This window comes from Tenrec ecaudatus, chromosome 9, assembly GCF_050624435.1.
Source record: "Tenrec ecaudatus isolate mTenEca1 chromosome 9, mTenEca1.hap1, whole genome shotgun sequence".
NCBI lineage: Eukaryota > Metazoa > Chordata > Mammalia > Afrosoricida > Tenrecidae > Tenrec > Tenrec ecaudatus.
The window spans coordinates 122,137,388-122,165,130 of NC_134538.1; the positions used below are offsets into that span (position 1 = coordinate 122,137,388).

The 27,743-nt window shown below is 44.0% G+C and overlaps 1 protein-coding gene across 1 annotated transcript in view; it reads right to left on the reverse strand.

Moving 5' to 3' along the window:
* The window catches only part of FBXL13 (F-box and leucine rich repeat protein 13), a 245,272-nt gene that overhangs the window by 19,926 nt on the left and 197,603 nt on the right, over positions 1-27,743 (reverse strand). Inside the window, exon 18 of the mRNA XM_075557360.1 lies at positions 9,997-10,080. Coding sequence (XP_075413475.1) covers positions 9,997-10,080 — 84 coding nt within the window. The remainder of the gene's footprint in view (positions 1-9,996; positions 10,081-27,743) is intronic.

Genomic DNA, 27,743 nt, shown 5'->3' on the forward strand with positions numbered 1-27,743 from the left:
GTATCTTTGATATTTTCTCTCCTTGATCAGTCAGGCCCGGAAGTTTCCCTAAGACCCTCCCATTATTGCCTGGGCATTCTGGGTGGCCACTACACCTGCTTGGTGGCGCAGTAAAGAAGGAGCGTACCATGGAGGGTCCTGGGGAGCTGCAGATTGTAAAGCAAGTCAGACGTGACCGCCCTGCCACAGCATGTCTGCACTCTGTGGGAAGGTGCAGGGAGCAAAGCCCAGGCACGCTGACAGAAGAAGGATGAAAACGTGACTGGCCACTGAGGTTTGAAAAGCACGCGACCCACGCTCTCTCGCTCTAAGTAAGAGCGATGGTTTCTTTTACCTTCAGACAAGCGAACAGATTCTGCTTAACTCCCGTCAGGTTTCACCTTACGCTGGATAAACCGTTTCAGCGGCTGCTCAAGGCATGAGAGAGGCCTCTTAAGGATTAGCTTCCTGTTAACGCATCCTCTTAGAGTTCGTCTTTGTGGATGCTCACCATGAACATAACACATGTGCGCATTCACTTAGTGAGCTCAGCAATGCTTCAGTTGTCTCAGATTAGTTCTGTCCAATGGGAATGGGCAAGAGGCCAGGACCGGCACGGGGTGCTCTCAGCGTCAGCCGTTTCTCAGCCAAGAGAACATGGTACCCATAATTCCAGAATCCCCTGGAATAGTGCAGACTGTGGGAAACTGACAAGCGTTCAGATCCCACCACCTTTGAAGTCTGGCGAATTTCTAATTCGATTGAACTGTGTACAATTGGAAACACACTAGTGTTAGGAACAACAGAATGCTGAGCTTATTTCTTTTGCTCAGGGTCTTTGAAGGGAAAATTGTGCCTGGGTGTCTTTGCGGGCATTTATCTGTGTCTCCTACTTGATCTCAGAAGCCGGGGGTCCCCTGGGAGTGTGCTGTTGAGACCACTTGGGGCAGAGGTAGCCATGCAGCACAGCTTTCTGTAACAGAAAGTCCTTTTTCCATAGCAAGGTACCCAGGTGCCCCCACTTATTTCCATCAAAGACCATCAAATGAAGCTCTTAGATTTCTCTCCCAAGACCCTATAAAATTGTCTGACTGAGACCTGTTGGTGCCTGCACGATCACAGTTTATTCCTTTATTTCCTAATGTAACCTGATGCATTAGATGCACTACACAATATTCCTGGAAAATGTGTCCAAGAGAAAATACCCAGATGTTTGGATGTCCCAGGTCCCCGTACAAGAAATTTCAGAGCTCCAGCTGTACCCAAAGCCCAGGACTTAGGCCATTTTAGAAAGGGCTCCTCTGTTGTGTCCCTTGTAGCTCATACACATAACCCTTTTCCCTGGAAAAAAGGGTGGAGTTATGAAAATCTCATGCTTTGATAATTCCTGAATGACTTCATCTTAGAAACCAGATAGAAATCAAAATAGTTGTTCCTTTCAATTCTTGTTATGTGGAAAGAACCCGGTCCGTCTTTGGCATTATAGGTAGTATTTGTCAAAGGCTCCTGAAATCAATGTCGGTTGAACTCTAGGGGTGGAGTCTATGAACTAATGAGAACGATAGCTAAGAATCTTGCATAAACAATATTTTATGACTAATTGGAAAAAGTAGTGGTTTAATATCAGAAGAGGAAAAACATCACAGGAGAACGACCCCAGTCTTATTATGGTCTGTCTGAGACTGGATTCTCTAGAGAAGCAAATGCATGTATATAAATGTGTGTGTATGTAAGGAGAGAGAGAACTTTATAATAAGAAAATGGCTCACATTGTTGTAGAAGTGTGTGTGTGTGCGTGTGTGTGTGAGAGAGAGAGAGAGAGAGAGAGAAATTGATTTTCTATTAAGAAAATGGCTCACACAGCTGTAGAAGTGGGCAAGTCCAAACCTTGAATCCAAGGTCACTGGGTAGTTAGTGTGACAGGCCATTGGCTCAAGTCCAAAGGTCGAAAGGTCAGTGAGACAGATGTAGGATCCAGATCCAGTAAGAAGCAAGCAAGCTTTTCCACAGTGTCCACTTATATTGAAAGCAGGCCATGCCCCAGAGGAAACATCATCAGGGCTTGAGGCCAGAGTAAAGACATCTCATTCCTCCCTAATCATCTTACAACTTACAATTATGGAGATGGTTACATTATGTTAAGCCATATCATGGGGGATTCCTACATCTTAAATGTCAAACCACTGAGAATTCTGGGCCAGCTTAGTTGACACAAACCTAACTATCACAGAGCGCATGAACCTAACCTTCATACCCTCTAGAGAGGAATGTCCAGAGGAACAAACAGGCTTGCTAAAGGCTATCATTAGGGAGCAAGACTCAGATGGACTGGAGATAGTAAAGTGGGTACTCCTGGGTCCTTCTTACCTGAACACACAGATAGAGGATGCCTGCTAGATCTAAGGGTTCATTTCTCTAGCACAGGTATTCCTGGGTGCAGAACTGAGACCCTTGTCCCCTTAGTACTGATTTAGTCTCAATCAAGAGCAGATCCCCCTCTGTAGAACCGCTTGACAGCATGAACATGTCTGGGTCAGGCTGAATGAAAGCCAAATAAACAGCAATGGATCAACTCTTATGTTTTCCCAACTACAGAGTAACTCAGGCCTTGCTCCACACGATCGCCCTTCCCTGTCCCTTAGACCCTAATAAAATCTTCTTTCCCATTTGTAAATTAAGATAGACTGTTACTCAAGATAATGCAGAGTAAAATGTTGAAATATACTGGAGCTTCATAGAGAAAGTGCACTTGTTTTCTCAGATTCCCAAGTGCTAGGACAAGACTGAGGGTTTCATAAAGCCAGGCGCCCTGTGAGGATGAGGGAAGTGGAGGTTCTGGCATCTCTGCTGCTGGTCGTAACCAGTGCACAAAAGATATCAGATACCTCTGTGCTCATCAGAGAACACGACATTAAGCCATTATCCTCAACTATGCTGCACCCTTAACATTCATTTAAAAATCGTCAGTGGGGTACTTTGTGGGCTAATAGTAAACTAGCTGGGGGCGAATGTAAGCCTCAAATCAGGCAGAAAGTTCTAAGAAAGCTGGCGAGGCTGAACAGATACCACATGTCTCTTCTTTCTTTTTGTTGTCTTAAATAGTCCCCATCCCGATTACTCTGAGTTGCAGTACTTGAAAAGGCAGGTATTCCTCTCCGGTAGAGAGGGGTCTTTCACAGTGAGGGCTAGAAGGCCATCATGTTTGGATTTGGAGAACAATGCTGCTCATCTGTCTGCAGGCGTCTAAAACAAAACAAGCAACCCAACCCTAAAATCAACAAAACAATACAATACAAGGCATCTTCCAAAGTTCATGGAGAAAATGGAATTTGCAGGCAAGGAAGTTTTCCATGGACTTTTGGAAGATCCTTTGTAAACTTCACAGAGCCCGTGCTTTCGGCATTACTGGAAGACAGAGAACACAGCCCACTTCAGATTTCCAAGTTCCAACCAAACTGCGTTAGTGTGCAGTCGTCTTATCTACGCATGGCGGGAGCGTGAAGAACTCAAACAGGCTGGCCTTCGTGGTGACTAGCAGAGTGCGTCGGAGGCCTGGTGCCGTTGCTAAGCACTTGGTGACTAACGGAAGGCCTGTGGTTTGACCCTGAGGACCAAGTCTAGACTGCTACATGTTTGTGCATTGAGATTGCACGTTGAGATTTATTTTTATCACTTTAATTGATTGGGAAAAGAAAAAGGGCGATAATATTTCATGACATGAAAATTGTATGGAATACACATGTTAATACCCATAAAGTTTTATTGGGACACAAGCTCTCTCACTTGTTAAGTGCTACCTGTGACCGTTCCCATTGTACGATGGCAGTGTCGGGGAGTGGCCCCCTCAAAGCTAGCTCCCGACGCCTTCATAAGGGTGGCCCACTGCAGGGCTTTCCCGGGGGCCAGAAGCATTGCCGTGAGTGAGGTAACGGCCTATCCCCAAGAGGCGATGATGGCTTGGACAGAAGTTAGGACTTCTGACCATAATGAAAATGTACTGTCTCCCCGTGTTTGCCACCAGAGCTAGGCTACATGCCTCCATAGGACAAAAAGGAGCTTTTCATTTAATTTTCAAGATGAAAGTATAAACAGAAAGTTAAGCGCTATGGATCTTGCCCATCGTTTGGGTGGATTTATCCTGGAGACATACGAGGCTTAGAGCCTCTGTCCACACACGAGCTGAGGGAGCTCTGGTGACGCGGTGGGTAGAGAACTTGGCCACTCCGCCAACAGGTGATTCAACGCCCGGCCACGCCCAGCAGAGAGATGGGCCTGCCTGCCGGGCACAGCGGCTGTAGCACATGTGGTGCCCCGCACCAAGCAAGTCTGCCAGCCGTGGGCCCAGCAGTGAGTGCTCACTCTCACAGCACGCAAACCTCGCCATCATGCGATTGCGTACTCATTAGACAACAGTACAAAGCAATCGCAGCTTTTATAAGCACCGGGAAGCCAAAATACTCCTCTCTCTTTATTGCTACATGCACATTATAATTTCTTTTTATGTGAGAAAACTTGCATTCCTCAGGAAAATAATTATTCAACTAGTAGCCAGCCTCAAAAAGGACAGAACGTTACCTACCATCCTTTCTTCTGCTTAACTTTAACCAATCATTTGATTGGGGGTTCTTACAGGTCTTATAACCATCCATCCATCCATTGTGTCAAGCACATTTGTACATATGTTGCCACCAGCCTTTTCAAAACATTTTCTTTCACCCTGAGCCCTTGGTATCAGCTCCTCAGTTTCCCCCCCACCTACCCACCCTTCCACCCTCACGAACCCTTGCTAAATGATAAGTTACTGTTGGGTGACGGACAACAGAACCATGGGTGAAGAGAGAGAGCGGGCAGTGTGAGATAAGAAAATGCATGCCCCCGACTGCAGCAGTCTGGAACCCACCCACCCCCATCTCCTGCTGTGCTGTGAGAGCCGCCATGAGTTCGAATCACCTGCATGGGGTGAGCTTGTTTGTTTTGCTCTGAGAATGCCCTCCCTGACTACTGCCTCAGGCCCTAGCACAGAAACAGGCAGACACGTCTGTCTAGCTGCCAGGTTTCCACTTGCAAAGGACCTGCATAAAGAAAAAGATGCACCTTCACACACATGGATGTGCATATCACTTTAATGCATGGATGGCATACTTTTTTCTCAAAAACAGGGCATGAGAAATACAAAATAGATAATGAAGTATAAAAAGCAGCCAAGTAAATAAGTGGATGTCTTCTATTGGTCAAAAACAACTTAATAAAATAGAACTCCCAATTTGTCTGTATTATAACGTCCCAATTACACCAATTCTCATCCCAAACCTGACAGTCAATAATTGAACTGGATTCATAAAATGCTCAAGGAAAGGCCATCCTGGGAAACACTTGATTACTGCCGGATCAAACACTGCTTCCAAAATGCACGGGCCTTCAAGGGCACCAACTCTTTTCAATCTGATAGAGTCATTCAATATCTAATATTTTCAGAAAAGAAGTAATGTTGAAAAGTAATTAAATCCAGATCCTCCAAGTCACTGTATCTGGGTCTCCAAATAATCAGTCTCCCTGTGCTGTGGTTTCCAGGGAAACATGAAAATGAGGTAATTTTTTATTCTTACCATTTTCGTGACTCTTGCAAAACCTCACCAGGGTAAAAAAAAAAAGTGTGTTTTTTCTTTCTTTCATTTTTCTCTCACTAATTGAATTAGGTAGAATGGAGGTTGCCAGTGTTTTGGGCTGAAAAAGGCATACCATGCAGTAACTTTTTATAAGTAATAAGAGAGAGAAAACTTGTATGCGTTATGAATAATCTAAACATCTCTGTTTAATCAGCTTATTTTTTCACTTCCTCCTTTTTTCTTCTTAGTTCCACATAAAGAATTGTAAGATTAGCTCATGTGCCTGTTTCTTCTCCCTCTCCTTTTGCTGTTTTCATTTGGGACTTTTTTGACTCATTGCCTTTTAGAGGAATCAAGGAGGAGAAAAATCACTACATAGAGTTTGAACCTTGCAAAAGACAAAACTGGTTAAAAGGTCTCTCTCTCCCTCTCTCTCTCCCTCCCTCTCTCTATCTCTCTTCTCTCTCTCTCTCTCTCTCTCTCTCTCTCTCTCTCTCTCTCTCTCTCTCTCTCTCTCTCTCTCTCTCTCTCTCCCTCTCTCCCCCTTTATTCCCTGCCTCTGTCCCCAAAAGCAAAGAGAAGAGGGGTGCAGGAAACAGGAATCTTTTTTTTCATGAACTTGAATAGAACTGCTGATTTTGTGCAACTTCATAATGAAATAACTGTATTTCCGTGATTCTTTCTCTTTTATATTTTCTTACAGACCCCTTAAAATATGTTGTTTGATTATATTTGGTATATAATGAGTGCTTTTAAGTAAAATCTCAGAGCACCTCAAATAAATGTAATGTTCAGACTTCAAAGAAAGAAAAAAATGCCTGGAACTCACAGAATCAAAGAGAAATGGCAGAAACATTAGCTCTAATTCTTAGCCTTGGGCTTTGGTCAACACTCGCCTCAAGGAGCATTTAATGTTTAATAAATGACAGCCATTAACAGGCTATTTCATCACCATCTCAAAACAACAACAAAGAAAAACTTACTGCCATTAAGTCAATTCTGACTCGTAAGCTATACCAATTTGAAATTATTTGTAGCTATAAACATACTGACTAATTGTTAATTGACCACCAGATGGAAAGTATAACTCACAGAAAAACTTATTTTAAGCATCTTATTTTAATAAACCTAGGCCTACCACCTTCCCTTGTCAAAAAACTTGTGAAAGCCTAATTAATTCATACTTAGTTTTACTCTTAAAAGAACTTCGATAGGTAAATCATCAATTTTTTGACTTTAGAGGAAACTTGGCTTTATAATTTATAAATGTTTTATAATCCATTTTATGCATTATATGCCCTGCATGGAGCTAGTCTTCTCTGGATTTTTGTTTTGAAAGACACTGTTTGTTTTTTGTTAAACTCTTAAAAATATTTTTTAATTAATTGGGATTAATATAGTTCAAATAATTCTATAGTTCAGTCACATCCAGCAGAACTGTACAATTGCAACCACAGTCAGTTTCCAAGCATTCTTTTTCTATATGGACCCCTTGGCATCATCACATCTTCACCCCGCCACCACCTCTGTGTCCCCTTCTCCCCAAAATACTTATTCCACTTGCTGAATCTGTAAGTTCACCAGTCCCGCTTTTCACACCCCCAAACTAAAAAACAGATACTTCAACTTCAAGAGGGTGACCACCCAATGACATAACACTCCTGAGACACCCCCTAATATGTCCAGTCGAAAACCAAACAACAATACAACCTCCAAATAGATAAGATTTGGGAAACCAAATCAGGTCCATCCTGCGCCCTAGGGGCAATCTGCTGACATGTGCTGACTGTGCCAGCCAGGCTTTTGCCTTTGGCCTTCTGTACTCAACTCACCAGTGCAGGCCCTTTCGTGACCACTCTCCTCCTCTCCCTCCATTGTGGGCAAAGGGAGTTCACTAGAGCTTTAGTTCCTGTATGGCTCCACCAGTGGGAATCTTGGGCCCCCACTGTCTTCTATAACCTTCTATAAACCAGATTCTCAAAGACAAGGAGCATTTTAAATATGCAGGAAAAATTGTAAAGATAAAACCCGTTGTGTCATTTTATTATTAGGTGCTATTGAGTGGATTCTGACTCAGAGATCCCGCGTGACAGGGTTATAGGGCCCCACAGGGATTTGTCAGCTGTAATCTTAGTGAGGCAGAGCACCCTGGCTTTCCCCACGCACAGTCACCGCCAGACTGTCACTTAAGTGTTGTGTCCCTCTGAAATTATAGGGCTCCTATGAATTTATAATCCAGGAAAAAGTGAAAACACAACTGAAAAAGAAAGGCTATGGAGGGGGGCTGCTGGTGGGGAGTCCCTAAATAATATACATTGTTAACACCTAGTGTTTGTAAAAGAGGCCCTGTCAGTGACCTCGGGCGCAAGGGGTGGCCATTGTGCTGCACGAACCATTTTTGCTTGCTGTTTTCAGCAGACAGAGTAGGGTGGGAGGGAGCGAAAAGTGGTGGGGAACTTTGAGTTGATACTAGTATTTCCTATTCAATTTAGGACTGCAGGGCTTTTGCCTATGTCTTGTATGTTATACCAAGAGCCCTGAGACACTCGTGTCTGTATACATTATTTACTTATTTAAAAATCACTTTATTGGGAGCTCTTACAGATTTATAACTGAATACATATGCACTGCTAGGCCAAGTCCTCGGGGACTTCTTAGAGCCTTAGTCCTCAGGATCTGAACATGTGGGAAGCTGACACTGCTTGACATGATCGCCCTTTAGGGCGTTTCTTAAAGATGTTATACTTTCAAAGAGAAGGCGCTACAGTAAATATATTCTGAAAGCATGTTCCACACTGAGTCACGTTCATCAACCATCCATTGGGGACAGCAAGCCTGCCTTCCCACCTTTCATTTTCAGGAAACTGGGGTTATATTAATTTGCTGAAACGAGGTAGGGCTTTGGGCCAATTAAGCGCCCTGAGGCTTGAGTTTCCTTACCTGCAAAAGCAGGTGTTTGACTGAGATGGGCCTGGATGGTGCAGAGGGCTGACCACTTGGCTGTTAGTGGGAAGGTTGGAGGTTTTGGTCCATCCAGAGGAACCGCCAAAGGAAGGCTTCTTTCCAAAAAATGAGTCATTGAGAACCTACTGTAGGGAGCACAGGTCTACTCCGCCACACCTGAGGTCTCCATAAAATTAGGGTTGGCTCTCTAACAACCTGTGGTTAGATGGGTCTGGGGTTCTTTTAACTCCAGAGTTCTAAAAGGCTAAGCTAAGGTCTACAGAACCATTTGGCCTGTTACTCTTTACAGCCCACCACCAAGAATGAATTCTGTCCATCCACTATCTCCTGGGCATCCCTGAGTGCACCCTGTACCAGAGTATCTACTCAATAGGTTTCCTCGGCAGCCACTGAAGCTCTCTACCTTAAGGCCTGGCGTCTGTCTTCCCTTTGAAGTGCAATATTTTAACACTTATTCATCAAGTTAAGACCTGTAAGTTTGTCTCAAATTCATGGAAGACTACTTTACTTTAAGCTTGCCATGCTCTATGGACTTTTTAGCTAACATTTCAATTAATCTTCTAATTTGTGAGATAAATCCTTTCCTCTTTGTAAGAGAGTTTATTTTTTTCTAGTTTAGCTCTAGGATTTCGCAGTTTTGAACTCTCAGGGCATATTTGGCTAGAGCGTTCAATGAATTCGCTGGTTTCCATATTCTTAGATTATTGATTTCTTTCAAAAATGTCACCTTCCATAGTTTTACAGATAAGTAACCATATTTTGCCCTAGTTCAACTCATGCATGACACATGATTTTGATCTTTATTTTCAATATAGCCAAGAAGATTAAAACATAAAATCACAGAATCATTGAGCTGCTTAATGTTATAATAATCATTATGTTGTGACTTTTGTTCGATAGTTCTTTTAGGACTCTCTGAACATAATTGGAAACCAGATCTAGAAATGTTACATTTTTCACAAGTCCTTGAAATACAAGTTGTGGAAATAATTCATTACTCAACTCATACTTTCTCTTCCAGTAAAATGACCCACTGACTTTGCATAACTGACGTTCCTACGCATTATGCAGCTGATATCATTTTCAAGCCCTCAATTTTCATGATTGTTACACACCATTTCTATCTACAGACTCCGTTCTTTACACGAGGAGACTTATAGCACATTGAAGTTAGTCACTCCCTATGTATGATGTCTACCTGTCCGTTTATCCCGCAGTCTGTCATCTGGAGGGAAACGTAGGCAGCGAGAAGATGAGCTGCCAGGCACTGGGCTGGAGACATCTGAAAGGAGAGCTGGGGAGGGTCAGCACTGATCTTACGTCCCCCAGGCTAGCCTACATGTTGGTGTATTTCTAGACTTTTTTCCCCTACTGTGGCCTACAATCACGATCCCTTGTGCTTACACTTTTACCACAATTCTTTAACAGAAGATGTTAATTACTTTACCTGAATTCCTGTATCGGTGATTTTATAGCATTCGGATAGGGAAAGCTCTTTTAATTTTTTGTGTCTGGAAAGTATTCCCAAACTCTAAAAAAATTAATATAAAGATCATTTTATTATGATGCAGTATGAAAATTATATCTAATAAAGTAATAACCCTGCATGTCAACTTAAGTTTAGCTTACATCTTATATTCTCTTATCCCTAACAAAACACAAAAAGACCGATTAAGCAATATCGTTAACCAAAATTCTCAGTATGCCTCTGATACTTCACAAGAAGTGTTACAGAATTCCAGAATCAGAAAACTCCGTAGGAGGTTATTGTCTTATTATTTTGTGTCCAGGAAATTGTGGTCTGAATCAGTATAAACAAATATTAAAAATCCTTAGACGTAACCTCCAGTTTACTTTGAAGACATTCCATATGGCTAATGAGTCTATTTGCCAATAAATATGTTTAAAAAGTTCCACTAAAACTAAATATCTTTAGTGCATTTTACTGTATTTAATTCCTTGAACAGAGAAAGCAGAGATCTTTGTATAGTGTCCTATACACATATCACTGTATGACAACATCACACTGGCTTAAAAATTAAAAGCTTTGTTGTGTTTTTTTTTTTGAAATTGCACTTTTCAGTCATTAAAAATTGTGCATGTGATTTGGCTGTCTTGTTTCTGTTCTTTGCTTCCTATTCCCAGGATGCTCACAGAGGAACAGAACTCCTGTGCTTGGTCGATGCCATCCTCCCTTCCATTTGCTGATTCGACCACATGCCTTGTCTACTTCCACATCACAGGCTTTCTTGATGGCTCCCATCACTGGCTGGCTGGGAAAATGCCAGTCGAAGTTCTATGCGCACTTGTCCTTTTTGCGTTTTATTTGCAGGACTGGTAAAGAGTTACAGTCTTGGAAACCCACAGGGGAAATTCTACTTTGGCCTATTTGTTCTCTCTGAGTCAGAATTGACTCAATGGCAGTGAATTTTTTTTCAGTTTTGGTTTATGATTGACTGGCTTTAAATATGACATTTAAATCATTATTCAAAATGAGTTGTGCAAAATTGGATCCTGTTTTTTATTGTGACCCCTCTCCTCCACACACCCATCCTGTGAAGTACAGAGTTCACATTTTCACTGTTCAAAAGAAATCAGCTCACGGGAAATCGTGTTTGAATTTCAGCTGGACTTAAGCCATTATTCAAACTGTGATTTCTGATTTCATAGGACAATTTTTCACACTGTCACCATACAAAAGCACTCTGTTCATCGCATTTTATGTCAGGATCACATTATGAATCCTGCCTGTCTGTTTCAAACCCGTGTGTCTGGGTTCCAGATGTCAGTGCTATTTGCTTGTGTTAGACTGTTTGGAAGAGTTTCGATGTGTCTACAGAAAAAAATCAAGCTGTTTGGACAAATAAACCGAATCAGAGAAGCACAGTTCGACTCTCTGCCTTCTGCTCCACAATAACAGAGTGTGTTTTATTCTCCTGTGGGGAACTGGTTCTTTGAAACTCCCTCTGAAGTTTCATGTGAACATAGCCAAGTCTGGATTTTTTAAAGATGAGCTGTCAATGCAGTACACTTCCCAAATATGACATGGAACTGCATAAATTTTCCTTGCCACTTTGTTCAAAAGTAAAATATTAAAATGGAATCTTATGTTTCATGACAAATGTGTGGCATCAAAATTGAATCCATCAAGCCCATCAGCCAATAGGGAAACACAAAGGAATTCCTCAGTGAGACACCACTTCACACCTACTGCAATGGCTATAAGAGTAAGACAGAAAATAAGGCAGTGTAAGCATGGGCATGAGCAATCGGAAGCCTCTTCATTTTATGACAGGGATGTAAAATGCCTTACTCACTGCCATCGAGGCAATTCTGACTCATAGTGGCCTTCAAGGACAGGGTAGAACTGCCCCCTTTGGATTCTGAGGCTGTACATCTTAATGGAAATAGAAAGTCTCATCCTGAGACTGTAACTTATGGGAGTAGAAAGTCCAGTCTTTCTCCCTTGATGTTGCTCGTGGTTTCGAACTGCCAACCATGTGGATTGTAGCCCAACACGTAACCACTACCCCACCAGGGCTCTTAGAGTTACCACATGACCCAGTAATTTTACTCGTAGGTCTGTGTCTAAAAGAAATGAAGAAATATGCCCATACAAAAGCCAGTAAACAATTGTTCACAAAAGCATTAGTCCTAAAAGCCCCCACCCACCCAAAAGAGAGAGAGAGAGAGAGAAACAGCCCCAAATCCACCCAAAACCTGGGTGAATAAAATTTGCTGGGTCTGTACAACGCAATATTGTTTGACAGTAAAAATGTACAAACACATGCTACTGCAGAGATGAACCTTTAAAAACTATGCTAAGTGAGAGAGGGTCACCAAAAAGCTATATATGAGTCCACTCACTGGAAAATCCAGCCGAGGTCCATTTGTAGAGAGCAACATAGCTTAGTGGGTGCCTGGGGCAGGTGAGGCGTCGGAGGCAAGGCTAGGGAGCGCCTGCTGATGGGTAGGGGATGAAAATGTGATGAGCGTAGATTGTGGTGGTGGTTGCATGGCTCCAAGAACACACTCAAAAGCAGAATCATACATTTTAAATGAGAGAATTGTATGTAACTTAGATCCAAATAAGAAATAAAGAAGTAGGCCACTTTTTAATATGTTTGTTTATGAGTTTTAGAACTGGATGACCAAATCCATTTAGCCAGGCCATGAGTAAGCGATCTTATCATGCTCGAGGGAGACCTTGCTGTTATAAGCAGACACAACTTTGGAACCAAGAAGCCACACATCTAAGCCAGCCGGAGGGAAGCAGCCCCCATTGAAAACAGACTTTGCGTTGATTGCAAGAGACCAGCTCCTCTAACCAATGAAGCACACTAGTATCCGTCACTGGGATTCACTCTTTAATGGATTTTTTAAAATCATTTTATTAATGGATTTTTAATCCAGAAGCTGTTCAGATTAGTGGCCTCAAGAACAGTCACAGCCAGTGGGGTACATGCTCCCCGTGGCACTATGAGGTTCATAAATGTTCCAGATTAGGTGTTTTCTGAAACAAGTACTGCTTCCAACACTATAAGGACTTTCTCTTTACCTTTAAAAGGTCTTAAGTCTCAGGTCTTGTCATGAGTCTCACGTTGTGTTTTTTTTTAATGTTTTGTTGTTAATTGCGTGGGAGTTTACATTTCAGATCACCATTTCTGTATTCAATAATTTAAACGGCTTCTCCAATCTCTCCATACCTTGTACTGATTTCTCTTCTCCCTCTTGTAGAATATGATCTTCCCCATCATCCTGGTCAGCACCTGTCTACTCTCATCTTAATTAGGATGGAAATGACTTACATAGCGCTTGCTACACTGATCAGGATTTGGGAAAGAGGCCGGGAATATCAAGACCGATGAGATGTTATGGGTGCCCTTATGGAGGGTGTGGGCTGGCCTGGCACAGACATGTGAAACAGATCATTGCAACCCAGTGAAAAGGAAGCACCGTGCACCCTGCTGGCCCTGAGAAAGATGGTGGGCCAGCTACTGTGGATTACAGAAGAATACATGGAGAAGTTATGAAAGGGGAAATATTAGTTGCCAAGATGATGATGGAGGAAGGCTATTCCAGGTAGAAGGAACAGAATGTGCAAAGGCATAAAAATTTGAACAGGGTACCACCTATGGTGAACTATCCATTTGGCACACATGCATGATGGAATTTTTTAAATGATCATAACAAGTGGCCCTTGAATTCCCCTTTTGGAGTAAACTGTGGAATTCTGTGACTGCCAGTCTTTTAATACCTTGCTCAGTGCTGGGGACGAAAGTCCCCAGGGCTGGCCAGTGCTGAGTGTGTCCTTCTGGGACAGAAAGAGAAGAGTGGGAAGACAGGGCAGAAAGAAAGAGGAGAGAGACACTGGGAAGAGACGAAGGAGCAGGGCATCAGCGAGGCCCATGGCAGGCCGGCGCTTATCTGCTAGGGAGGTCATGGTGTCATGATGCGGTAAGCTAGTGTTTTCCAAAGTGGACGATACTGCTCTGCACCCACCCTGGTGAGTGCTGGCATGATCCAGGAGTGCCTGCAAAAGCAGATACATGCATGTTAGCCTGAATTATGGGCTACGTTGCAAATTTTTAATTGCCAGAGAAGCACTGAATAAATTTTTTTTTCTCCTGAAAAGGGATTGGTAGGCTAAATAAGTTTGGGAACCTAAGAAGTAAATCCGCCTTGGTCTCTTCTAAAAGTCAGCTAAACTCAGGAATGCTTTGCAGGCGAGAGTTTTGCATGTCGTCTTTCAGAAGTTCAATTAGGGACTACATTTCATAATCAGGTGAGGCATAAAGGCAGGCAGCTGGTGTGGCAGCCTAGAGGAAAAGGTGCATGTGGCACAAACACGTGCATCCCCGGGAATCCTGGCAGCAGTAGGTTCCTCCATTGACCATGACCCTGAGGGGCCCCGAAAGCAGCCGAGGGAAACTGACTTATCTTCTAGTTCCACCGAGGGGCTCATCAAAAGAAAGCTCCCAAAGCAGTCACCACACCACAGAGAGCCTGGTAGGTTACTCTAAGGAGAGTGGGCTTCATCCTCTGCCACCGAGTTCAATGCGACTTGCTCACTCCCAGGGATTACAAGTTAGTGCAGACGCAACATCAGGCATGAAAGAATCAGATGTGTGGGTCAAGAGAGGTCTGGGGACCACAGAGCAGGCAGTGACTGGTTCTAGTTCATGGACGGAAGAGGTGACAATCTATGAAAACTTGCCTGGAGGAAGGAGATTTTGACTTGTGCCTCAAAGACTGACTAGCAGAGTAATGGGAACAATGTCTCAGCCCACGGAAACAGCATGAACAGAGACTTCATTGGGCAAGTGTTAGCTATTTGGGAAGCAGTTCAGTTGGGGGTCACTGGAGTAGAGGGAGGGGATATGGAACACTGCCAGGAGCTGCTACATGGACATGAAGATGTTGGCAAACAGCAAATGCTTGAAAGCTATACTTTTTACCCCCTCAGTTTTACATCTGGAATTGCTCAGCGGATGGAGACAGACATCAACAATGAACTATTTACCAAATGTTGGAGCTGAGTGTGTGTGTGTGTGTGTGTGTGTGTATGTATGTGTGTGTGTGTGTTATGTGTTGTGCACTGAATATATGGCTGAGTCATGACACTCTTGTTTTCAAATATCAACCACATAAACATAGGACATCTCTCTTCTAACTTTGTATTCTGAAAATATTCAGATTTACAGGAAAGTTCAAAGAATGGGACAATGGGTATCTATCTTCTCTTCACTAAATTCATTGAACCTTTTGCCACATTTGGTTAGTTGGTATATATGTATAAGTATGCATCCTCACAATTGTCACGTTCGAGGCCATTGTTTCCGCCATTGTTGCAGCCACTGTCTCAATCTAGCTCATCAAGGGCATTTCCTCTTCTTTGGCGTCCTTCTCAAGCATGACAACCTTTTCCAGGGTACTGCTGATCACATGTCCAAAGTACACGAGACAAACTCTTGCCATCCTTGCTTTTGAGGAGTATTCTGACTACACTTCTTTCAAGACAGATATGTTTGTTCTTTTGGCAGTCCATGATGCTGTCAATATTCTGTGCATGAACAATAATTCAAATGCATTGATTCATCTTCAGTCTTCCTTATTTAAGGTCCATCCAACTTTCACACACATATGAGGCAACAGACAATACCATGGCTCAGTCCACGGGCACATTAGTCTTTGAAGTACTGGCTTGCTCTTCAACACTTTGCCAGAGGTCTTGCGCAACATAGTTGCCTAATGCAACTCACCTTTTGATTTCTTGATTGCTGCTTTCTTGAGCATTGATTGTGGCCCCAAGCAAGATGAAGTCCTTGACAACTTCAATATTTCCCCCGTTTATCATTATGTTACCGACTGGTCCAATTACAACGATTTTTGTTTTCTTTATATTGAGTCGCAATCCATATCAAAGATTGCGATCCTCAGGAAGCCAGGTTGTTACTAAGCATTCGTCCCATCCGGATGCTGTGTTGCTCCTCGTGCCGTCTCGCATCTCAGATTGTTGCCTCCGCGTACAAATTGAATAACTGTGGTGAAGGGGACGCAGCTGCGATGCTCACTTTTCCTGATTTTAAACCATGTGATACGTCCTTGTTCTGTTCAAATGACTGAGTACATGAAAAGATCATTGCATTTTCCCATGAATCTTTGGAGACCCCCTACATATATATGTATATATAGTTGATAGTGGTTATGAATTGGTCTGCTTACTGCAAGGTCCTAGGGAGAAAGTGGGGCTTTCCATTCCTGTAGTTAGTCTCGAAAACAATGCTGCCCTGTCCCATAGAGTTGCTAGGAGTTGGACAGACTCACTGGAAGTGGGTTTTTTTGTTTTGTTTTATATATGCCTATAAGATATATACACATTACATATTTTTCCATGAATTTTTGGAAGTCCCCTTGTATACACACATGGTTAAATCAAATGGTGTTGCTGTAAAATTATAGAAATCTCTATTCAACAAAAGTATCCAAATGGGAAGCTATTGCTTCCCCACAGATCTTCAATCTAGGTCTAGACACCACAGGAGGAGGCTCCGGCTCCCTAGTCCTTCTCCAAAGAATGCTGTGCTCGTAGATTTACACACGTCAGAATGGCAGCATCTGCATCATGGAGGGCTCACATTGTGTTTCTTTTAAATGCTCTTTGAGTTTGGTGAATGAAGAAGTCTGAAGTATGAGCAGTGTTCTAAGGCGGATGGGGTAAAGTTTCCCAACGGGCTCCTCAGCCCTTGCTAACCTGGAAGAATGGGCAGGGGCACTGACATGATAGAAAATGTTCCTCACAGCTTTCCACACCAATCACACTTTCAATATTCTTTCAAGTCCTTAATAAGCTCCATCACTGTTCTGTGTCCGTCAGGAAAATCCAGCAGGGTTGCCCCATGAAAGTCTTCCCAAAGCAGGCACAAGAATCTTCTAAGCTGACCCTCTGCCTTACACTTACCTGCTCTAGCAGACCCCCAGGAAGTCACTCTTTCGCGTGGCTCTTGCTCTTTGGATTGTATAGCAAATCCAACGCTCATTCCTGGTTACACCGCATCCCATAGAATCAACTTCATTTGCTTTGCTCCTGCTTAAAGGACTGATGGAAATTTCAGCTCTTTGATCTAACTCATCTTCTCACAATACTTTTCACTTAAGTCGTTCACTTAAGAATTGAACATGTCAAACCATGTGAAATCACAACTTAAAGTTGCTATTGCACAGTGATACGTCTACAGTCTTCTTTCACCAATTTCTGTAAATTCACGGTTACTTTATTTGTCGAGATTTATGGTCTTTCCTTTCGGTTCATCTTTGGAGTCTCCCCAACTTCTCTTAAAATGCTTTATCCAACTAAAAACAGTTGTTTATATGGGACAACGCCCTGTAAACTTATTGCAGAGCATACTTGTGAGGAAGCCATTTATTGTGGCTGTTGTTAGGTGACATTGAGCCAGCTCTGACCCATAGCGACCCTCTGCACAGTCGAACAGAACACTGCACAGTCCTGGGCCATCCTCACAATGGTTGCTGTGTCTGAGCCCCTTGATGCAGCCACTGTGTCCATCCGTCGCCTTAAGGACCTTCCTTTTCCTAGACACCCTCTACTTTACCAAACATGGTGTCCTTCTCCAGGGACTGGTCTCTCCTGACTATTATTTCCAAAGTGTTTATCTCTAGGGAGCACTCTGGCTTTACTTCTTCCAATACAGATCAGTTTGCCCTTTTAGCAGTCCAGAGTACTTTCCGCATTCTCCTCCAGCACCACCATTCAAATGCATTGAGGCTGCTGCCGTCTTCCTATTCAACATCCAACTTTCACATGCATATGACGCAATGGAGAATACCATGGCTTGGGTCAGGTGCACCTTAGTTCACAAAGTAACATCCTTGCTCTTCAATACTCTAGAGAAGCCTTGTGCAGCAGATTTACCTAATGCAACATGTCTTTGGATCTCTTGACTGCTGCTTCCATGGGCATTGATTGTGAACCAAGTAAGACAAGATCCTTGACAACTTCAACCTTTTCCCATTTATCATGATGTTACCTAATGGTCCGGTTGTCCGAATTTTCGTCTTCCTTACATGAGTTGTCATCCATACTGAAGGCTGCAGTCCTTGATCGTCATCAGCAAGGGCTTCACGTCGTCCTCTCTTTCAGCCAGCAAGGTTGTGCCATCTGCAAACTGCAGGTTGTTAATAAGCCTTCTTCCAAATCCGATGCCACATTATTCTTCATGTAATCCAGCTTCTCTGATGATCTTCTCAGTATATACATCGACCAGGTATGGTGAGATGACACAACCCTGACACACACTTTTCCTGATGTAGTATTCATGTAGTATCCATTCTTTGGGGGCACAATTACCTCTTGATTGATGTACAAGTTCCTCATGAGCATAATGAAGTGTTCTGGAATTCCCATTCTTCTCAAGGTTATCCACAGTTTATTTTGGTCCGCACAGTCAAATACCTTTGCATAGTCAATGAAGCACATGTAAGCATCTTTCTGGTATTCTCTGCTTTGAGTCAAGATCCATCTGACATCAGCAGTGATATCTCTTGTTTCACATCCTCTTCAGAATCTAGCCTGAATTTCAGGCAGTTCCCTGTCAATAAACTGCTGCAACCATTGTTGGATGATCTTAAGCAGAAATTTACTTTTGTGTGATATCATACTGTAGTTTGGGCATTCTGTTGGGTCACCTTTCTCTGAAATGGGCACAGATATGTATCTCTTCCAGTCAGTTGGCCAAATAGCTATCTTCCAAACTTTCAGGTATAGATGAGTGAGTGATTCCAATGCTTCTTCACCTTTCAGAAACATTTCAATAGGAATTTCATTCACTCCTGGAGCCTTGCTTTTATTAATGTGTTCAGCGCAGTTTGAAGCTTCCTCCTGCAGCACCATTGGTTCTTGCTTATATGCTACCTCCTGAAATGGTGGGATGTTGATTAGCCCATTTGAGTTTTGTTTGAAATTTTATATTAGCCTTCACTGACATGTCGTTCCCCATTCTGCACCTGCACACCTTTACTGACACTGTTAGCTGTGCCTCAAAGCTGCCAAGTCTCAGGACTCCTGCAAAGAGACAGCAGGCACTATAAGAGATCATTTTCCCCACTCAACCACATTGCCATGATGCAGTGCACAGAAAATACCCCTCCACGTGTCACAAGTCCATTAATTGCAAAGATGCATTGAGTGCTTACCAGGTGCAGGTGCTCTATTTAGCAGATTACACATGTTATCCTGATTAATACTCACAAATACAGTAAAACTTGAAAAAGCCTGAACCTGTGTAAGGCAGAAACCTGTCAGAGAAGGAAAACAAATATTTCCCACTAAAATAAGTGGTAAGGCTGCAGAGTCAAATGTGGAAATTGTATAAGACTCAGAAGAACCAGACAGGGTGTCCAATTCTGCCTCTCATCGATCTCACTGTACTATAAATCTGGTTCTAACGAGCAGAAATGGAGGCACAGAGAGTGTTCATAACTTGACCACCATCTCACAGCATGATGGTGCCCGCCAGGATGTGACCCCACAAGCTGACCCATAATGCTGTAGCCGTGACACCATACAGTCTTCTCGCTTTGCCACTGGACTGTAGCTTGAAAGCAAAACAATGTCTACAAATTCATCACCCTCAGAACCCAGCCTTGTGCCTGACACACACTTGACTTTGAATAAATATTTGTTAAATGAATGAATGGTCTATTTATAAAACAGTCTGTTTTTATGGATCCAATTTTATCTTACTGGAGTACTTTGAGACTTCATGGATGGAATCTCCTTTGGGATTGTTTGAAAATATGTTTACGTTTCTCATATTTCTTTCTGGAAGACCTACTATGTGTGGTGGTGCTGCCTCCGACATGCCTTTCACGGGAAAGAACAAAACTCAGACTTGGCAAGAAGCATTGTCTCAATGAATACATCCTCTCTCACTGAGAGCACCAGCTTGTATGTTGTTTTTATATAATGTACTTTCACCTCAAGAGTGATCTTGCTTTTTATACTCTGGTTAACAATGACACGTTAATAAACAGAGTTTACCTTTTCTTTTTTATCATTCGCTTTTCTTTATTTCTAGTCACTTGCTTATTAGACTTAACTTTGTCCTCATTGTTTCTTTTTAAAATGGGTCAATCTCTCCAAAACTAATTCACTGGTGTGCTCGTCTAAACCAAAGCAGGCTTTGATCAACATGCAGAATTGGCTCTCTCTGCGTCTGGGGTGTGAGGGTGTCAGCATCCCTGTTTCAGAGAAACACGACACTCACCTTGCGTCTGCTTGCCTTCGACCTCGTTGGGGTTGACGAGGTTAATGCACCAGAGATTCTTCTTGAGGAAAGTGATAGGCTCAAGCTGATGGTCGCTCCTGTTTGCACTGTTTCTAGTGGCATGTTCTGGAAACAGGACACTCTGGCTCTCACCTCTGTGAGGAAAACACACTGAGTGGGGACATCAGATACACGGAAGGCTGCCGACTGGGGAAGAGGGTTCGGAAGATGCCGAGGAGAGTTCCAACAGAAAAGGCTTCCGTGGCGCGGACTGCTTGTCATGTGGAGACCCTGGAGTTCCACGTCCATCCTGAGGCGCCTCAGAAGCAAGCCCTGGAGATGTGCACCGGGCTTGGAAACTCCTGGAAGACTTGATACACACATGGGGTCGCCTGTCAGCTGGCTTGTCTAGCCTTCTGCATTCCGAAAATCCCAGGCTTGTCTGTGAACCACCCTGCTTCTGTTGACTCGCCTGCTCCCTATTTTTCAGATGCCAAGTGCTCTCCGTTGTCCTGCGTGGAGGGCTGGCTTCACGGAGCCACAGGCCTTCCTGGTGTGCGGGTCCCCTGCAGATGGGTGGTCTGCTGAACGTGCATCGCGAAGGAAGATGGCGGCTGGGAGCCGTCCCTCTGCAGCTCAGCCCTTAACTGAGGACACGTGGAGCTTAAAGAAGCTGTGTGTTGGGTTGAAAGCCCGGGAATGGCACCAGCTTCAGGCGCCCCTCCTCCCCCGACCCCGACCCCACGGATCATTCTACACGTGAAGGAGCAGGCATGATGGCAGGCAGCACAGAACCCAAAGGGGCCCTGGTGGTTCAGTGGTTAGAGCACTTGCTGACTTGTTGCCAGAAAGTCAATTGTGTGGAGCCACTAGCATGTCCCAGGGGACAACTTGTAACAATCTGCTTCTGTCAAGATGACTGTCTTGGAAATTCTGTGGGGCAGTTCTACTGTACCCTATGTGGTCAATATGAATGGAAACGACTTGACACCAGTGAGTTGTTAGCGAGTCAAAGATGGATGGTCTATCCTCTGCCCCCATCCCCAATAGCTTACAGTGCTTAGGGGGTCAGGTGTGGAAGAAATAGTCCGATATAATGGGGTCATTACTTTGGTTGAGGCAAATACATGCATAACATGCAGAGAAGGAGCTCTTACGCCAGCTTCGGGATTCCAGGAGAGCTGTATAGAGCTGAGACTTGAAGGATGAGCAAGGTGGGCAGGTGCGGAGGAAGGAGTTTATATAGAAAGTAACTTCCCGAGATAAAGTGTGTTTGAGGAGCGATAGGACCATCAATTCTGTATCACTGGAGCCAAAGATGAATGATGGGGAGTTATCTGGAAGTGAGGCTGCAGACGTTGGGGGCCCAGACACCAGATTGCTTAGGTTTTATTCTTTAAGCAATGGGGAGTCTCTGATAACCTCTGAGCGAGAAGTCATAGGCTCATGTTGGAAACGTCATGTGACAGCTGAGTAGACTCATTTAGAAGATAGTGCTAGTTACGGGAAGGAGAAACCAGTAAGGAGTTAGCCAGGCTTGAACTAAGGATTGGCGCTGAAGATGAAGAGGATCCTACTGCCTTCAAGCTGACAGCCACTCACACGAGAGCTATAGGAAAGAGTAAAACTACCCCAGAGAGTTTTAAAAGGTATCAGTCTCTATGGAAGCAGTCTGCCTCATCTCTCTCCAGCAGAGACAGGAAACAGTTAAGGGGGTATATATTGTTGTTAGGTGCCATCAAGTTGGTTCCAAATCATAGTGACCCTGTGCACAACAGAACAAAGCACCACCCAGTCCTGCACCTTCCTCACAATCATTCATGTCGGAACACATTGATTTGCAGTCACTGTATCAATCCATCTCATCGAAAAGGGGCTTCCTCTTTACTTTACCAAGCATGATGTCCTTTTCCAGGGACCAATCTCCCAAGTACACGAGACAAAGGCTCACCATCCTTGCTTCTGAGGAGCATTCTGGCTGTACTTCTTCCAAGACAGATTCTGGCAGTCCATGGGCCTGTCAGTATTTTTCACCAGCACCCTAGCTCAACTACATCGACTATTCTTTGGTCTTCCTTAGTCAGTGTCCAACTTTCAAACGCATACGAGGTGTTTGAAATTACCATGGCTTGATTCAGGGGCACCTTAGTCTTCAAAGAGGCATCTTGCTCTTCACTTTAAGAAGTCTTGAGCAGCAGGTTTGCTTAATGCAGTCCGGCGTCTGATCTCTTGACAGATGCTTCCATGAGCATTGGCTGTGGAGTCAAGTTGAGTTCCTTGACCTCTTTGGTCTTTCCCCTAACATTTAGGGGATATTTAGATTCTGTCAATAATTGTTCGATTTCTCACACTGGGTTCTTTCTCTCCTAGTATATTATCTAGTCACAGAGAGGTTTATGTGTGACATAGAAGATGCATGCCAATATTCATTATATATATATATGTGTGTGTGTGTGTGTGAGAGAGATACACACAGTTTGAAAACTATGTGAAATCAATAATTCAGAGTCACTTTTACTGTGAGGCTGTCTAGGTAATTCCCCTCTAGGCAACGATACTGTAACGTGGCAGAACTAATGATGCAGGGCACTGAGAAGTAAGCAAACCTACTTATTTTGAGAATTATCCAGAGACATTAATGTCATCATGAGCTTTATGTTTCCTTAAAGAAAGAACACATCAATGCACTGAAATCCAATGATACTGCCTCAGAATGGTCTAGACAGACAAGTGTGCTTCTCTCATCATCACGGAGTGCATCATCAATGGTTATTTCGGGTAAAATTGTAAAATGGATCCAAAGCCTTTGAAGCTTTAACTTACTCATCAGCTGTGTCGCGCGCCAGGTCTCGCCAGCAAGAAAAGACGCGTAACAACAGGATTCTTCCACAGGCGTTTAATGTGGGTTCGATTTACAAATGCGGAAAAAGACCCCGAAGCCCCAAATTACTGCTGCTTATATACGCTCTACGGGGACGTGCCATGCATTGATTGGTGCGTTCGCCAGAACCCTCGTTATTGATTGGTGCGTTCGCCAGAACCTTCGTTTGCATACTCCAGGGTGGAGTTGTGACTACGTCATCTAAGCAGTGCGCATGCCTTAAGTGGTTGTTTACCACTTAATGGGCCACCGCCCTGACTGCCCGGCGCCATCTTGTAATGGCGGCGAGAGCTGCAGCTTCCCACATCTCGCAAGAGCTGCGGCTTCCCACATCTCGCGAGAGCTGCGGCTTCCCACAGTCAGCGATTCTCATCGGCTCAGTGTCTACCTTGCTCAGTGTCTACCTGTCAGACACACGGAGACTGGATCCCCGGCAGAAGTTACAACCTGTATAAAGCGCTAAGATGGCCAAGAATGTCTCTTGGGTGAGGAGTTCAAAGAAGGCAGTGGGGCTGGAAGAACACAAATGACCAAGTCAGGGTCATGAGGTGAGATTAGAGAGACACGAAGGACTCTGCTTAATTACTGATAAATGTACATGTTCTCGGAATGTTCATCACTCCTGATTCAGCTTCTGTGCTCTGTGGTTATCGGAGTCACTCCATGTATCTCCCCTCACCTGGGACTCTGACAACCCTTTTAATATTTCTTCAGTCTTCGTTGACTCATCTTGTTCCCACTCCTTAAATGCTGACACTCTGCCATGTTCTTCCTGAACGTATGTTTTTTTCCTCCCTCTGCACACTCTCCCTCAGCATCTCGGCCTCTCTTGCACCTACCTAAAGGCTCCCGATCTGAATCTCTGGTCTTCTTTTCTCCCAAGTCTTTGACTTAAATGTTCCATAGACGGCACCATTCCCTCAAACCAATTACCTTTGTCTTTTTTGAGGTAGAACCTCCATCCATCCAAAAGTCAAAATTGTCTGCATCACCTTTAACTTCCTCTCCTGTCTCAAACTTTCACAACTAATAATTCACCATGTTTTACAGTTTTGACTCCTAAATATTCTTGAATACAACCTTTCTCCACCAGCCCTGGAACACAAAAGGACTCAGAATATCTTTTTTCAACTAGGAAAATACCTCCCAATGATCTCTTTATCTTCATCTTTCTCCCCTCCATTCTATTTCCCAGAGAAGTACCAAAGCAATCTAAAATGGAAAGCTGTCTAGGAAAACTACTTCCCAACTAAGTGCTGTTTTGTGGTCAGGTCAAAGCTCCTTGATAGGACAGGGCATGCATTCCATGGCACCTCCTTTATAGGCATATTCCAACCATCCAGTGCTGCATAGACTTCCTTGAACAAGCAAAAGGGACACTTCTTTGGGACGGGCAGGCTAACACATCCTTGATTTTTTTCCTTGCATCTATCATGATACCTACCACATCCTATGGAAATTACCCGCCCTCCTAAATTGGGTGAGACCAAATAGGTCTTATTCTTCTTGGACAACTCTAGAGCCCAGCATTTATAGCCTCACTTACTGTGTATTTATCAGGTGCTTATTATCTCCAGAGATGCTAAAGAAACATCAATGAACAAAGTCTCAGACCCTAATTCTGTTACACTCTCGGGAGGGGACGCGGGGACGTTGCTACTGCATAAGAGGCAGTGCTTGAAATCAGGAGTTTTGAGAACTGTACAAATGAAAGATTCTTCTTAAACCACTGTCTAAGCACACGTCTGGAACAGTGCTCTGACTCATTTTTCCTTTAGACAACAAATATGGCAGTGACGAAGGTAACTTTAGAACGGATTGGGCTGCCCTAACTCTGGACCCTGTGGTCATAGTCAATGATAATTCTCTTCGCCAGTGCAACACAGTTTTCTACATTCACAGAGCTGTAGCTCTAGTTTCTGAGGCAGGGAAGGAATGGTTTAAAGATTTTTCAAAGATACTGCAAGATAACGTCACATTAGTAAGCTATTTCCCTTACCCTGCTCTCTTTATACTATAAGAGGGAAATTGGCATATTTTCTCTTTCCTCAAAATGTGCTTATTAGATAACTTCTTAAACGAGTTCTTACTCGTGGATGATATAATAAGTTAGTCATATGTTCCACAAAAGCAACAACATAGGACAATAACACTGTCATAGGAACATATGAGGTTTGAAGTGACTGTACTTTCCTCTTGCTGCCCCCATTTAAATGCACTCAGGCTGGTGGCAATGGTGGACTGCTGACTTTCCCTGGAGAAACAGGAGGCTTTCAGCTCCCCTAAAGACGTACCGTCTCAGGAACCTTACAGAGGGTTTTTCTCAGTCAGAATTGACTTGGTAGCAGGCGGGTTGTTTGTTGTTTTTCCCTAGAGGTCTAAATATCTGGATTCTTGACTTTGCTGATTAATTTCCTCATGAGTTTCCATGATTTTTCAAACTCAATGCCTCTTTATACTCTGAAATTCTAAAGACTCTTCTACTTCTGGGGAGTAAGTTTAAATTACTTCCCTCGTGCATTCCCTGAGCTCTCCATGCTTATAAAGGTGCTTGGTGGGTACTGGCAAATTCAGCACGGGGGCCACATCTCCCCTCCTCTAGCTTCTCTATCACAGGAGGCAGGGGTTCCATGGGACTGTGCCCTCCATTTTTTTTTTACCTATCTGACACCTGTTCTTCCCCAGACATCCCACCTCTCAGCTGGGTTGGAGAAGTCATTGCAATGACTACACAGAAGCACCTGACAAAACTCACAATTACCGGAGTTTATTAGAGAAGTAAGCAGGTTATCACAAGTCAGGATCATAACGCAGTAAGGAGACGGGCCTCAGCAACACCTCTCCTCGGCCAGCAGCCAAGTCTGTCTCTAGCCCTCAGCCTCCCTCCCGGCCACATGGTCCCTTGACCTCCCTCGGTCTCTGCGGACCAGGAAGCCACCCCACTGCTCGGTCTCACAGTCTCCGTACTGCTGCTCTGTTCTCTCTCGTGGTCTTCTCGTCTGGGCCTCCGGTCTCAGCCCCACTGTGCCCCACTGATAGCTCTTCCTCTGATGGTCCCGGGTTTCTCTCTGTGCTCCTGCTTCTGAGGTAGCTTTTACACACAGAGGGGTGGCTTTGGATCACATCCCCAAGGAAACAAAGGGTAGGGACTTGGTTCACACCCCCTACTAAATTGGAGACTTAATTCCCCCTTAATCCTGGCCATTAGCACAATAGGAACTCCCTCCCGAGTAGGATTAAAGCCAAAGGTAACAAACCAGAATTATAATGATCAGACATTACATAAGGAATTATGGCTAAAGGGAGCATATAAAGTAATCGACTAACTCTCAGTAGCTCAGGGTAATAATGGAGTGTGCCCTTCTCCCCTAGCCTGCACTAAGCCTGCCCTTCCACCTCCTCTCCCACCTCAGTAAGTGACGCTGTTTTTCCAAATGCTTCATTCAGCCAGCACTCAGGATACCGCTCTTGATTCCTTCTTCCTACATGTCTCCCAAATCTGCTGATTGTGCTTCATCCTGACCAGCATCCCCCTCACTTCAGCCCTAATTACACACCTACAAATTTGCGCCTGGATTTTGGCTTTATTCCAGCTGATTATTCAGTCGGTAGTGCGTATATATTTTCAGGGCTCTCTAAATAGATATTTAAAATGGCATTGTAAGTCTAATATGATAAACAGTCTAGTCGACAACACTGAATGTCTTTCCATGGCCCAAATGACAGAAGCCAAAGCCTCCTGGTGCTCTATGGACCACAGGTTTCTGCCTCACCTCACCGCCTGATCCAGCCATGACCAAATGCTCAGGTTTCCTTGGCGCCGCCTATTTTAAACCTCCGTGCCCTCGGTGTGGGCTGTCGCTCTGGCTCACTGCACACCCTGCTCCTCTCCAAGCAGGGTGTCTTTGGCTGACTCTCCCAGCCAGCAGCTCTCCTTTCTCTTCGTTCCCTGCGAGCATCGCACTTTATAAGGACTGCTCCGTGTCCACCTTCCCCCTAGAATGTCAGGGCTAGGAGACGAGGTCAGGATGAGTCCGTCCATTCCAGCCTCTCCCCAGCACCAAGGCTCATGCAATTGCACTAGGGATTTGTGAACTAAACGGGTAGACTAATCCTAACTGGAAGGATGAAGAATGAACATATTGTTAGAAAGCCTAAGAAACCGTTTCCCCTCCAAAGGCATACACGGTCACATTTTTATCTTTGGTGAATATCTACTAACATTCCAGATGTAAATTCCGGACTGTTACATCTTCAGGCAAATTTGTACTTCATCGGACCCACAGTCAGGCGGCATTTAGCTGCCCACGGTGCCCGTCTGGGCTGACTCACTCCCACTGGACTGTTTGCGGTTAGCTTCCACAGCTGTGGCGGAGTTCTCAGTGCCCATCACTGCTCTTTGAGCTCAGAGTGTAACCGACGCAGAAGAAGAAAACAACAGGAGCCTTCTTCTTCAGCCTTTCAGCCGAGAACCAGCAGCAGCCTTCCCTACAGACGCACACAGCAGCTGTCACAGATGATGTTTAG